At 40.3% G+C, this 14,310-nt stretch overlaps 1 protein-coding gene across 10 annotated transcripts in view; it reads right to left on the bottom strand.

Moving 5' to 3' along the window:
• Positions 1-14,310, bottom strand: part of MCF2L (MCF.2 cell line derived transforming sequence like) — a 291,794-nt gene that overhangs the window by 16,750 nt on the left and 260,734 nt on the right. For 7 of the 10 annotated variants that reach the window (XM_073664391.1, XM_073664399.1, XM_073664395.1 and 4 more), the window contains 10 exons: positions 13,840-13,909; positions 13,000-13,092; positions 12,833-12,925; positions 10,886-11,011; positions 10,509-10,730; positions 6,966-7,058; positions 5,605-5,683; positions 2,885-2,951; positions 2,694-2,809; positions 2,370-2,462 (listed from right to left, as the gene is read on the bottom strand). In XM_073664391.1, the coding sequence (XP_073520492.1) occupies positions 2,370-2,462; positions 2,694-2,809; positions 2,885-2,951; positions 5,605-5,683; positions 6,966-7,058; positions 10,509-10,730; positions 10,886-11,011; positions 12,833-12,925; positions 13,000-13,092; positions 13,840-13,909 (1,052 nt within the window). The remainder of the gene's footprint in view (positions 1-2,369; positions 2,463-2,693; positions 2,810-2,884; positions 2,952-5,604; positions 5,684-6,965; positions 7,059-10,508; positions 10,731-10,885; positions 11,012-12,832; positions 12,926-12,999; positions 13,093-13,839; positions 13,910-14,310) is intronic. The other 3 variants (XM_073664398.1, XM_073664394.1, XM_073664397.1) reach the window with 2 other exon arrangements.

Raw genomic sequence — 14,310 nt, 5'->3', positions numbered from 1 at the left:
AGCTGCATGATGTAGGGGCAGAGTCTTTGATTCCAGGAATGTGTCACTTATTGAGCAGCTTGTTGAAGTTTCAATAAAATCAATGTTATATCGGCGAGAGATTATCACTAAAGGACTAGCTGTCTCATGCCATGTTGTCCTCCTGCTCTGTGTAATCCCGCCCCCACCACTGATTGGTAGATTTCTGTGTACACTGTGCTTTGGCAGAAAACTGCCAATCAGTGCTGTAGGCGGGGTTATATAGAGCTCAACATTCAGAGAACTGCCTCATTACAAGTCAATTCCATTGAAAAAAATTGAGTTAAGCAGCAATAACACATAGAACTACATTCTACTCCCCTCTTATCTCCTCTTCCCACAATATTATACAAGATTTCTCCCGTGCATCCCCCCTACTCTGGAACTCTCTACCCCAAGACATCAGACTCTCTCCTACCGTAGAAACCTTTAAAAGGAACCTGAAGACCCACCTCTTCCATCAAGCCTACAACCTGCAGTAACCCTCGCTCCACCACCCACACCGCTGCATGACCAGCTCTACCCTCACCTACTGTATCCTCCCCCATCTCTTGTAGATTGTGAGCCCTCGCGGGCAGGGTCCTCCTCCTCCTGTACCAGTCAGCGACTTTTATTGTTTAAGATTATTGTAATTGTTTTTGCTATGTAAATCCCTTTTTCACATGTAAAGCACCATGGAATAAATGGCGCTATAATAATAAAGAATGATAAATAATAATACAACGAGGGAAGCTGTGCTAATTAATTTGTAAGCTGTAGGTGACCTGTTATACATAAACTTCATGTTTTAGTATAGTGTTTCTTTACAAGAAATAGCTGGTACAGTTAATCAGTACAACATCCTTTTAGCAAACTTTTAAATGGTCTCTTTTGGCTACTCTGCATTCCCTATAGCATGCCACATTATAAGTTCTAAAGTGCAGACACCAGTGAGATCTGGCACTGTAAGCACAACACTAGAGCTACACCTAAATGGGGTTCTCCAGGAATAGGAAAAAAAATAAAAGAATAGCATTATATATGAATTCATAAATACTCATAATTAGCAAATTGTATCTATGTAGGCAATAACTATAGTACAGTAAATGGCTGCTGTCCTGTTACACTGATGAAACCTGTCCTACAATGTTATTAGGATAGGTGCCTGTGAGCATGTGTAGTAGAGAGCTCTGTTGCTGTGATATGACGATAACCTGTCAAGCTCTCTGCTGGTCACAGCAGCCGCTCAGCATTCAGAAAGTCAGGGTGCCCATCAATGTGATTGGCCTATTCTTACTTCAGCACCCCTGGTATCTCCAGCATAAGATCAGATGGACAGTGTGGACAGCAGTGTGAGCAGCCTCTGCTTACTTCAGCACCACTGGTATCTCCAGTATAAGATCAGATAGACATGGTGGACAGCAGTGTGAGCAGCCTCTTCTTACTTCAGCACCACTGGTATCTCCAGTATTATATCAGATAAGCAGGGTGCACATCAGTGTGATTGACCTCTTCTTGCTTCAGCACCCCTGGAATCTCCAGTATTAAATCATATATACAGGGTGAACAGCAGTGTGAGCAGTCTCTTCTTACCTCAGGACTCCTGGTATCTCCAGTATTACATCAGTATATCCACTTGGAGCATATCTTTCTACACATGAAGGGAGTAGACGGATGTCCCTGATGCACATGCTCACATGCATAATATTCTAGGACAGGTTTTGGTCATTGTAACATGAAGGCAATTTTAATATACCATTGGGATTACCTCCTTTAGACAAAATGAGTGTGATATGCTATTGAAAGTTATTTAGAAACTGTTTTACAATGACAGAACAGCTTTAATTTAATAATGTCTCCGGAATTATTCTGACCAATCGGAGGGCAGAATAAAGTAGTGACAATCACCCCGATTATAGACGTGTGTTACTTGTCAAAATGCCATAGCTTCCATCAAATCATAGTTGTAAAGCAAGATTGAGGTGACACAGGAGTCCTAATAATGATGTCCTGTGGAGCCACAGACTCTGATGGACAGTTTTTCCTAAGCACAGTAATAAGGTGATGGCTGATGAACAGGGCGATGAGGTTAGCCTGCTGCTCATGAATATGAAGACTCCAGGCTGAAATAGCGCCTGGGCAGTACTCTGATCTACTGAAAATGACAACATCTTGCCATGTAAGTGACACACCAGTATAATTGGGGTGTCTATCACTACTCTTTGTGGCACGCCAACAGAAGCCTGATGACAGATTCCCTTGAGGCCTCACTGCACATTATCTGATAAATTAGTGCATTAAGTGAAAAGAAATATTAAGGAGAGTCGACAACAGCATGGTTAGTGCATAGCGTCTAGCTGGCCTTAGATTACCTTTCTGAGTTTTGAGGTTAGGAAAACCCTGCAAAGTGAAGCGCTTTTTTGAAACTGCAGAAGACTCTGAGGTAGGGCTAGTTACTGTGCCATCTAGAAATGAGAAAGACACAGGAGAAGAGAAATAGAGCCATGTGGAAAGCACACACGTACATGCAGAGATAGGGAGAGCAGACATAAGGCACCAAAGCACAGCCACGGGATTGGGGTATATCGTATAGGGTGCTCGGGCAGCATCTACATTCCATCTAAGCCCTCATATATATCAATGCTTTATCTAGTCCTCGTATAAAGAGAACATAAATCACAATACACCTTACTCACCTTTACTCTTCTCAAGGTACGTTGGTAATGTTACTAAACAGGAGTCAGGACTTATTAAAGGCTCTGTTTTCCTTTCTTCTAGTTTTTTGACCTTTCCAGACTTACTTCTCAAAGGACTAAAAAAATGGATTCGAAAACATCAGTATTCCTAATGGGGGAGGCACTATGTCTACTCATCATCATTTACTTACCTGGTACTAGATGGAGTTGGTAATGGGGAACTGTTGGTGTGCTCCACTGACTTGTGTTGACTGGCTTCTGAAAATATATATCGGTAATAAAGAGTTACTAGACATGAGCATGACAGAATAGAATTTTAATATGTGACTGTGGCGCCCTGCTGTGCACTGGTGCCACAGAACCCAGAAGGGTGCATGGATGGACTTCTCCACAAGAGGCCCTCACACATTCACACACCTCCACCCTACCACCTCAGACCAGCAGAGGGAGCCCGTTAGGGATATATATAGGGAGGGTGGAGCCAGGCAGCGCAGTTAGTTAGTCTCTCAGACATAGAGAGGGACAGAGCTCAGAGTTGAGCAGAGAGAGTGCTGACGCTCAGAGAGCAGCACGCAGGCTGCTGTGCTTAGGCGAGCCAAGGCTTACAGCACTTGTGAAGGCCTAGTGAGGGCCCTGAGTGGGCCGAAGGCGAGAGGAGAAGGAAGAAGTAGCGAGGGGGCAGAGGAGCATACCAGGCTCACCCCGATATATATACCGGACACCGGGTCCGCACCTACAGGGACCCTTTACACCCAGTAGGAACCACCGGAACCCCTGGAGGTCCCAGGTTCACCAAACGCTGATTAAAGTACCAGGGCTAGGAGTCACGGAGGCCCCAGCGTCCAGGGAGAGTGATCTCCAAAAGAAGGCCCTACCATCAGGTCAGCAGGTGTAAAGAGAGACAGTAACCAAGCTAGGCCTAGCTCCAGGCATGTCAGAAGCTTAGCGAGTAAAGCCACGGATCAGGAGGCCCTATACCCGCTCACTGGGGAGAGTCCGGAGTACCCTGGACCGTGCCTGCACCATCACCAGTAAAGGTACTGAAGCTTACCCCCGTGTGAGTGTCCCTCTTTCCTCAGGGACCGTCCTGCCGTCTCTCCCCTGCACCACCATCCATTACACCCCACGCTGCCCTGGAGCTAGTTCAACCTGTGGAGAGCCACACCATCCCTGCTGCCGTAACACCAGCTCCAGAGGACTGCTCCGCAGCGGCGGCACCCCTTAGCCGCATTCCACAGGTGGCGTCACGAACACTTTCCCAAATCCCCTATAAACTATTCCCCCTTTTACTGACCGCCCTGGGTCACGGACCGGGCCAGCTACCGTGATATCCCCCAGCAACCAGAGGCCCGGCTGCCGAGTACCCCACGGCCCAGGGGTCGCGTCATGACCTTACAATTCTACCGAGAGGTGTACAACGTCTAATCGAATAATCCTTTTACCCTTTATCCATATTTGTGGTCGTCTGACACAAGTGATCATTGTGAGGTGACCGCACATACATGATCATTGCCCATGGCACTGCTAGAGCACATTATTGTGATTACACATCACTACAGGTTTTTACCCTATAAAAACCTCAGGCAACAGTCACTTATACTTCCAATCATTTTCGTATAGAGACATAGCTAAGTTACTCATCAACATCATCACTAAGTCATGACATCAAAACCCCTATCAAAGACTGAGCTTCATTTTACCACGTTTATAGCTCACTTGCTATTTTTAAGAAATAAACTTTGTTGTTATTTTGTCTCCAAAGAAGAGACATATCAATATTTTGAAGGCTATTTGGCAAACCTAGGCCCCGATTCATCAAGGCCGCCGGTTTTCACACCAGTCTTGATGAGGAGGTAGAGTGGAGTGCCAGGCATCTGATTCATTAATAGGGACAAGGCTGTTAATGAATCAGGCAAGGAGTGAAGTGGCGTGCGGTTGGTCACAAAACTTTCTCCAATAATATCCTGGAGTAAGATTTATGGCATGAAGAATGCCCCAACCTGTCACACCCCGCTCAGCCCACTTTGTCAGAGCTGGGGAAAAATGTTGTGAAAAGACCTTGCATTGCACAAAAATTTTGAGACTTTTACATGCAAAAGCTTTAATGAATCAGAGCCATAGTTTTTGTTATATAAAACAAGTCAGAAAAAGGAACTAAAACCCAGATTCTTCAAGACAGGCGTTCTGCATGCCAGTCTTGATGAAGAGTGCACCGGAGTAAGACGGAACAAATTCATTAAGAGGCACATCTTTCTGTTGCCATGTGCCCGGCAAGAAAAGTATACCAGTCATGAACTAGAGTACATTTCTGTTATAATTTGTGCCACTTTTGTGACATAAATTATGATGAGTGTGGTGGCTGTGCTTGGCTATGTCCTCACCAGGCAATGCTCTACCTATTTTTGAAAAAAATTGGCACTGCTTGCCAGGACCGGCATAGAAACAACAAAAGTCATAAATTCAAATTTTTTTGTGTAACTACCATTTGCGCAAAAATTTACTACATTTCAAATAATTTTACACCAGAATTCTGTAGAAAAATGCTTAATGAATCAGGGCCTAAATTTATTTAATAGCTGGTCAATTTCAAGCAAGAGCCAGAAAATGATGCAGATAAGAATGTAGGGAAACAAATTGATGTGGATCAAACAGATGAAGATATTATGGGCAATAATTGATATCCATGTGATTCACCATGTAAGAAAGCTCCATGTCTCAATCAATGAAATCCATAACTTTAGTAGCACACAGCAAAGCAAACAGGATAAGCTGACAATGAGCGGCCAAGTGGGAGCAAATATCTCTGGGAAAAGTGGTGCAGAGGCTCATAAAGGGATGAGTGAGAAATTAACCATATAAAGTCATATGTTCAATAAAATGAAATAAAATATATATATAAAAAAACAGTTACCTCTACAAGCCTGAAGCTGGCTAGTCAATACCTTTCTGATTTCATTTACCCAGGTGGCTTTTATTTCGGATGTTTGTGCCTGTAAAAACATAATTAGCTAGCTAGTACTTTAGCTAAATAGCAGTGTAATTTCTATAGCAGTCCAGCTTTATTACATCAGATCTTCAAGCGCTACATGCGTGTTAGGGTGCTTTCATGTTGTGTTTGTGGGTCCCGTTGGAGCATACGTCCGAACCACCCTGCAAAATGGGCCATAGACTGTAATGATGAAGACAGAGAGAACTTGCTCTCTCACGTGCATAATTTTCGGGAGTGTACGCCTATAGGAAGTGGACACTCACGTAGTAGACTGTGTCTGGGAACCTGTCTCCTTTAGGCGTACACTCCCAAAAATGGTGCATGTGAGAGAGCACGTTCGCTCTGTCTGCATCATTACAGTCTATGGCCCCGTCGACGCATAAGTCCAAGCCACGTTTTGCACAGGAGTTTGGACGCATGCCCCTACAAGACCCATGAACGCAATGTGAAAGCACCCTTACAAATTTAGTTTATCACGTTCTGGAAAGATAATAAAAATGGATAATTTAAGCTTGGTGCACACTTTGTTAGAGCCCTATAATTAGCATGTAGGCCGGGAAATACTCCCACTGTACATATTAAAGGGGTATTCCTAAAATTAAAAGTTCTCAGTAAATTATTGTCTATCAAATAGACCTCTGGGATCCTCAGCCATTACAAAAACGGGGCTCTGGATCTCAAAAAACTCCATGGACGGAGCGAAGGTCCGCAAGATAAATGTATGGATAAGGGATAACTTTGATCATGGAACTACCCATATGCATGGGCTTTATTTGCATGATAAAAGCCAGTATTGTTTTGGTCTCTATCAAGGTGCTATGTGTCAGCATACATTTTTTACTATTGCATAGGAAAGACATTTTACTTAAAGTGTTTATACAGTCATGGCAGAAAGTGTCGGCACCCTTGAAATTGTTCCAGAGAATGAAGTATTTCTCCCAGAAAATTATTGCAATTATACGTGTTTTGTTATACACCTTTATTTCCTTTGTATTAGAACCCAAAAAAAATTTGAAAAAAGGTAAATTTGGTTGACAACTCTTCCACCTCGCCCTACATTTCCCCATAAACTTACATAATCAGTCTCACAATATACAATGCATACAGTATATTAGCATGTAAACATAAGTAGGTTGTCATATAGCAAATAAATGCACAAAAATTACAACATTTGTAGCCGCCAATATATTTTTTTAACCCTGCAGATTTTCTCCTCATATATACATGATGACTCTCCCATGTAATGATCTTACATAAATGTTATCTCAGCAGAATAGCATTACCTGCACAATATATACTTCTTCTCTTGCATTGTACCAGATTTCAAATTTCCTAATGTCTCCCTTTACATATTCTGTAATTCCAACAGATGCCATCTGGCCAAAATAGAAACAAGATTTAATGAGACATTCAGACTGGTTTACTGTAACGTTCTTACAATGTAGATACATTAAATGTAGAACTTAATATTTTCAGATCAGAAGGAACATTTGTATGAAAGAGAACATGAAGACCATGGTTACATCTTCAAAATAACCATTATCCTTTAATGGAAGGTGAACATGACTTTAAATATAAAATTGAGGTGTTATTTATACCTCAACCACCCCAGCCAAGTCTGTACGGTAAGTAAAGTAATAGTGTCGGTACAGAGAGGCGAACAGTTGTAATTTATTTTACAGAATTACTTATAACTGATCTTGATTTCTAACAGGCAAACACAGTGGTAGTCAAAATAAGCTTTTTATAGTAACATAATAGTCTTATTATTTATATAATAGCAGAACTTTATCAGTAAAACTTCACTTTTAATGAGACAGGTAACACCAAACTGTAAAAAAAACAAAAAACATACAAAAATCCAAAAAGATGGAGTTGGGGAGCAGAGGAATGCTCTCTCTGAATTTCCCCTTCACCTACCTAGTCTTGTCTTATTTTTTCTTCATTTCTCTCTCACCTATTTTTTGTTCTTTCATTGTGTTGTTTGGTAACTTCCTACACTCTGACTCTAGGAAAAAGAGCGCCGTGTAGGAGGTACTCATATTAAATAAGTGATTTTTGGGTTGTGGAGCTGTTCGTCTCACCTTTATGTTATAGTTAAATCCTCATATATTGACTTAATATCATCACATTTCAGGGTCATGGACATACATACATACATATATACACACACACACAACATACATTATATATATATATATATATATATATATATATATATATATATATATATATATATATATATATATATATATATATATATATACACATATATATATATATATATATACATACACTACAGACCAAAAGTTTGGACACACCTCATTTAAAGATTTTTCTGTATTTTCATGACTATGAAAATTGTACATTCACACTGAAGGCATCAAAACTATGAATTAACACATGTGGAATTATATACTTAACAAAAAAGTGTGAAACAACGGAAAATATGTTTTATATTTTAGGTTCTTCAAAGTAGCCACCTTTTGCTTTGATGACTGCTTTGCACACTCTTGGTATTCTCTTGATGAGCTTCAAGAGGTAGTCACCAGAAATGGTCTTCCAACAATCTTGAAGGAGTTCCCAGAGATGCTTCGCACTTGTTGGCCCCTTTGCCTTTACTCTGCGGTCCAGCTCACCCCAAACCATCTCGATTGGGTTCAGGTCTGGTGACTGTGGAGGCCAGGTTATCTGGCGTAGCACCCCATCACTCTCCTCCTTGGTCAAATAGCCCTTACACAGCCTGGAGGTGTGTTTGGGCTCATTGTCCTGTTGAAAAATAAATGATGGTCCAACTAAACGAAAACCGGATGGAATAGCATGCCGCTGCAAGATGCTGTGGTAGGCATGCTGGTTCAGTATGCCTTCAATTTTGAATAAATCCCCAACAGTGTCACCAGAAAAGCACCCCCACACCATCACACCTCCTCCTCCATGCTTCACAGTGGGAACCAGGCATGTAGAGTCCATCCGTTCACCTTTTCTGCATCGCACAAAGACACGGTGGTTGGAACCAAAGATCTCAAATTTGGACTCATCAGACCAAAGCACAGATTTCCACTGGTCTAATGTCCATTCCTTGTGTTCTTTAGCCCAAACAAGTCTCTTCTCCTTGTTGCCTGTCCTTAGCAGTGGTTTCCTAGCAGCTATTTTACCATGAAGGCCTACTGCACAAAGTCTCCTCTTAACAGTTGTTGTAGAGATGTGTCTGCTGCTAGAACTCTGTGTGGCATTGACCTGGTCTCTAATCTGAGCTGCTGTTAACCTGCGATTTCTGAGGCTGGTGACTCGGATAAACTTATCCTCAGAAGCAGAGGTGACTCTTGGTCTTCCTTTCCTGGGGCGGTCCTCATGTGAGCCAGTTTCTTTGTAGCGCTTGATGGTTTTTGCAACTGCACTTGGGGACACTTTCAAAGTTTGCCCAATTTTTCGGACTGACTGACCTTCATTTCTAAAAGTAATGATGGCCACTCGTTTTTCTTTACTTAGAATTTGTATTATGGCAAGAAAAAAGCAGCTAACAGTCTATTCAGTAGGACTATCAGCTGTGTATCCACCTGACTACTGCACAACACAACTGATGGTCCCAACCCCATTTATAAGGCAAGAAATCCCACTTATTAAACCTGACAGGGCACACCTGTGAAGTGAAAACCATTTCCGGTGACTACCTCTTGAAGCTCATCAAGAGAATGCCAAGAGTGTGCAAAGCAGTCATCAAAGCAAAAGGTGGCTACTTTGAAGAACCTAGAATATAAGACATATTTTCAGTTGTTTTACACTTTTTTGTTAAGTATATAATTCCACATGTGTTAATTCATAGTTTTGATGCCTTCAGTGTGAATGTACAATTTTCATAGTCCTGAAAATACAGAAAAATCTTTAAATGAGGTGTGTCCAAACTTTTGGTCTATACTGTATGTGTATGTATATATATATATATATATATATATATATACATACATACATACACACATATTTATATATATAAAATTGTGTGTGTGTGTGTGAGTGTGTGTGTGAAGGAATAGGAACAATGCACCATGTGTTAGGCATCAGCAGGGAACCATGTAACATGTATTAGGCATCAGCAGGGAACCATGTAACATGTATTAGGCATCAGCAGGGAACCATGTAACATGTATTAGGCATCAGCAGGGAACCATGTAATATGTATTAGGCATCAGCAGGGAACCATGTAACATGTATTAGGCATCAGCAGGGAACCATGTAACATGTATTAGGCATCAGCAGGGAACCATGTAACATGTATTAGGCATCAGCAGGGAACCATGTAATATGTATTAGGCATCAGCAGGGAACCATGTAACATGTATTAGGCATCAGCAGGGAACCATGTAACATGTATTAGGCATCAGCAGGGAACCATGTAATATGTATTAGGCATCAGCAGGGAACCATGTAACATGTATTAGGCATCAGCAGGGGACCATGTAACATGTATTTGACCCTCAGTGATATAATTTTAGATTTTAGCCAGAGCAGATGACAAATATTAATACAAATATATTTTCAAAGTGAGAAGTGTTACAACTTTATTAGCCATACATTAGTGCAATAGCTCCCATTATTACCTGAGCTATGGAAGCCGGGTGCAGGTTATTTTTGAACACATAATAACAAATCCTCAAAGTTCCATCTGACTTTTAATGGAATCCATTGGGTTTCCTTCTGACGGCCATAATAGTGCTGCAGGTTACATTACTCTCAATAAAAAAGCGTTGGAAAGCGGAAAGGAGTGGCAGTGTGAATGTTCATTTTCTGTGTGTTTGGAATAGAGTACTAAGTGTTTCTAATAGACTTACATTTAAGGAATGTTTGAAGCTATAGGAAGGAGCCTTCTCATATCCCTCGCCGTTCTCTTCTCTCTTCTTGCAGAACAGGACCGCCTTTTCATGCAGGAATAGATGTCTCTGCATTGGTTTAAATCTTGCCAGGTCCTTTACTTTAGAATGTCCCTTTTTATGTTCTGTCCACACATTAAAGGACCCTTGCATTAAAAGTTTGCCAAGATCATTCAAGTTCCCCTGTAAAGAACAATTCATATTAATGGTTATTAGCACTATACCAGGATTAGTCAAAACTGTGATCAAAATGGATTAAAGGAAAATGTAAAATGTGTAAAATGGATAAACTTGCATAAACCACATCTACATTGGACCTACTAAAAATAGCCACTTACTTCATATCCAGTGATCGCTATTTGGTGCATAGAGTCATTGACAGCTTTGAGAATGCCAAGAATAGAAGCCAAAGCTTCCTGCAGATCTTCAGCACCTTCACAATTCTTACTGTACTTTAACATTTCCTAAGCAGAACACACAACCATAAAATTGCAGATATTTCTAAAACTGGCACATTGCTGAGTAACTGCTGTTGCTATAGCTCTGGAGAATGTACCGTATTTCACTTCAGCAAATGATTCTTGATAAATGCTTACAGGATTTTTTCTATCCAGAAATCTACAGAATATATTTGGCTCTGTATTTATGTCTCCCCCGTGGTCTTTTCTAATCCCCACCATCAGATCTTCTGCAGAGAGGTGAGAGACCATGCTGATCCTTAGGAGGCTCCAGCATGGTTATCCACTGACTACAACACCTGTTAGGTTTATTACATCCTAACAGTTCCTTTGAAGTGGTTGTTTCAACATCACTAATGGTTAAAATTGCAAAGGGCTTGTAAAAACAAGCAAGTTTGCATTTAAAATCGCATTTAACCCCTTAGTGGCCAGGCTAAATTTCTCAAATCTGATGTGTCACTTTATGTGGCAATAACTCGGGAATGTTATAATATATCCGAGTGGCTTTGATATTTTTTTACATAGATGTTTTTTCGTTACACATTTTATTTTATAATAATGCTACATTTAGGTCCACATGTTTTACGATCATATCTAAAAATATCTGAAATTTGACCACAAAAAATAGAAAAATTAGCAATTTCAAAAACTTTGAATGATTATCCCTTTAATCCAGATAGTCATACCGCACAAAATACCATTTCCCATGTCTTCCTTACATCACCACCAGCTGTAAAATGCTCTTTTATTTTATTAGGATATTAGAACCTTTTAAAATTGTAGCAGGAATTTTTAATTTTTTCAAGGAAATTTATAAAACTTACCTTTCTAGACAGTTATTCAGTTTCTGAAGTGACTTTGGGAGACCTATATATTGGAAAACCCCCAAAACTGATACCATTATATTCAAAACTGCTTTCAGGTAGTTTATTAACCCTTCAGGTACTTTTCAGGAATTAATGCAAAGTGGCATGACAGGAAAGAAAAATATTTTTTTTATACCACCTAAATGTTCCTAACTTCTGAAAAGCCCCTATAGTCGGCAGACTCTTAGGTCGTTATTTGGCCGTGAATTGCCATGGCAATCATCAGGGCCACACGATCATAACCTCAGGGTGCCAATGGGGTTAAAGAGGGAGCCCACACACTCTGTTAACCGTCCAGATACTGTAGTAACTATTGACCGCACCATCTAAGGGGTTAAACGGTTGGTGTCAACACCGATTGTGACTGATGCAGCAGGGTGTCAGCTATACTGTACTGATGACAGCCGCTGCATTTTCACTCATGGGGGGATGCTATTAACATAACTCAGGTCAGTTTTAAGTCGTATTGGTGGTCACTAAGTGGTTAAAATCTTATCTATTCTTAAGAAAGGAGAGATTTTTAATTTTATTGTTTTATGCTCGTTATCTTGAATGTTGCATGCACAGTGACTTACAGCTCTTTTTCATAGAGCTTGTAAGCGCTGATCAGACCAGTGGCACCGGCGGAGTGCAGGGGTAATAAAACTGTCTGGATTGGAGCGGCCAGCTTTATTGCCCCTGTGCTGCTTTGATGCCATTGGTCCAAACTCTCAATTTTCAGGATCACACCGTCCCCCAGCAAACAGATGGCTGGGGGATGGTGCGTGCCCAAAGATGAAATTTGAGAACAGTAGAAGGAAAGGTACTATGCAGATATGTTAGGAGCAGTCACAGGACCTCTTTCAGTATTTCAAAACTTTTTGGAAATGTAATAGATTTAATATTCATGTAACATATGGGCAGTGCAGAAGCTGTTCTGGTGGCTCTCTGCTCCAGCTATAATGTATAAGGGATGATGTACCTTTAAAAGCAGTTGGTACTTTGTTATCCTCTGCACGGGTTTCAGTAGGTAGGAATCCAGGCTTAGTTTATGATCCAACTTCCTTTGGCACTCCTACAAGATGCAGAATGTTATTGACACGGATCCATTAAATGCTACTAATAATTGTGACGTTGCTATACAGTTACCTGAAAGAAGGCGGCATCAGAGCTCTGGCGCCACAGACTCTCAGATCGGGGCTTGTTCTGGCAGTACTTCTCATAGATCTGGAAATCTTCCATCTGGGTGTTAGAAAGCAAGGACAGGAATTACCTTAACTGTAGGACAGATTATGGCCACCTACAAACATAAGTGACATATTCCATTCCTGGTATAATAACAAGGAAAAACAGCAGCACAGTCCTAATGTTGTGGGTGCAATACTTCCCCAATAACCAGCCAAGAAGCCTCCAAATACAGAAAAAAGAGTGGAAGAAGCACTCCAATGGGAAGAAGTGAAAAAGTGGCATTTATTAACAGTATGCCAGTTATAGATTTCACCATATATTAAAGTATTCTTTGCTAAAAAATTAAGTTACTTTATAACAATATTTTCCAATTTTGGTCATTTTATTTAATGACTTTTTCCAGTTTGGTAATGCAGTATGTGAATATTGGCTTGACAACAACATTGTTGTCTCCTGGGTAAATTGATAGTTCAGCATATTTTAATGTTTATATTTTGGCTCCATACAAAAACAACAAAGAGCAGTAGGTCTTCATACAAGTCAGTGTTTGTATGGAGCCAAAATGCCTGACGGCCTTATATTTCTAAGATTTACACAACTTTTTCTTGGCTATGTGTCACTAATATTAGGCATAATTAATCACTATTCACACATTAAACACAGTGTTAACAATGTGTTTCATATACAGAGTGTGATGTGTTTTTAGGGACATTCTCACAGCAGGTGGAATAATAAACTAATTATACTAAAACTAATAACCCAATAGTAACAAGTTCTTGTAAAGTGCAAACATACACATACCCTTTCTAGAAAACATCTTCCTACCAGCTCAGGATAGTCAATGTAGTTCTCCAACTCTCGCAAGAATATCCTACAAAACACAAATCAAAACATTTTACATATTAAAATAATGCAATAAAATGGTATTATTGCAAAATAAAACCAAGGAAATAAAACAGAAATGTACCAAATATTTCACCTTTGTTTCAATTATTTTGCAGCTCTGAGGCTTGTCTTTTTTCACACAATTCATTGTCTCACTCATTTAAAATGTCTGGCATGATCTTTTTCCATGAAGAAGCTGACACAAACGCTAAATTCTCATTTTCCACGAACTCCCAACATTTTTACCATAGAGGAACTCTTATAACTTCCTCATCCCTGCTATATAGCTAACAACTCTGGATGTCTTCTGGCCTAAGAAGGGACAAAGGAACCTAAAAGTTCACAAAATCTTGTTTGGGAAACTCTATGCTATGAGAAAGGAACATT

The sequence above is a fragment of the Phyllobates terribilis genome, unplaced genomic scaffold (assembly GCF_046119375.1).
Source record: "Phyllobates terribilis strain yellow unplaced genomic scaffold, ASM4611937v1 Scaffold_2__4_contigs__length_985480577, whole genome shotgun sequence".
NCBI lineage: Eukaryota > Metazoa > Chordata > Amphibia > Anura > Dendrobatidae > Phyllobates > Phyllobates terribilis.
This window is presented reverse-complemented; position numbering and strand designations above follow the sequence as displayed.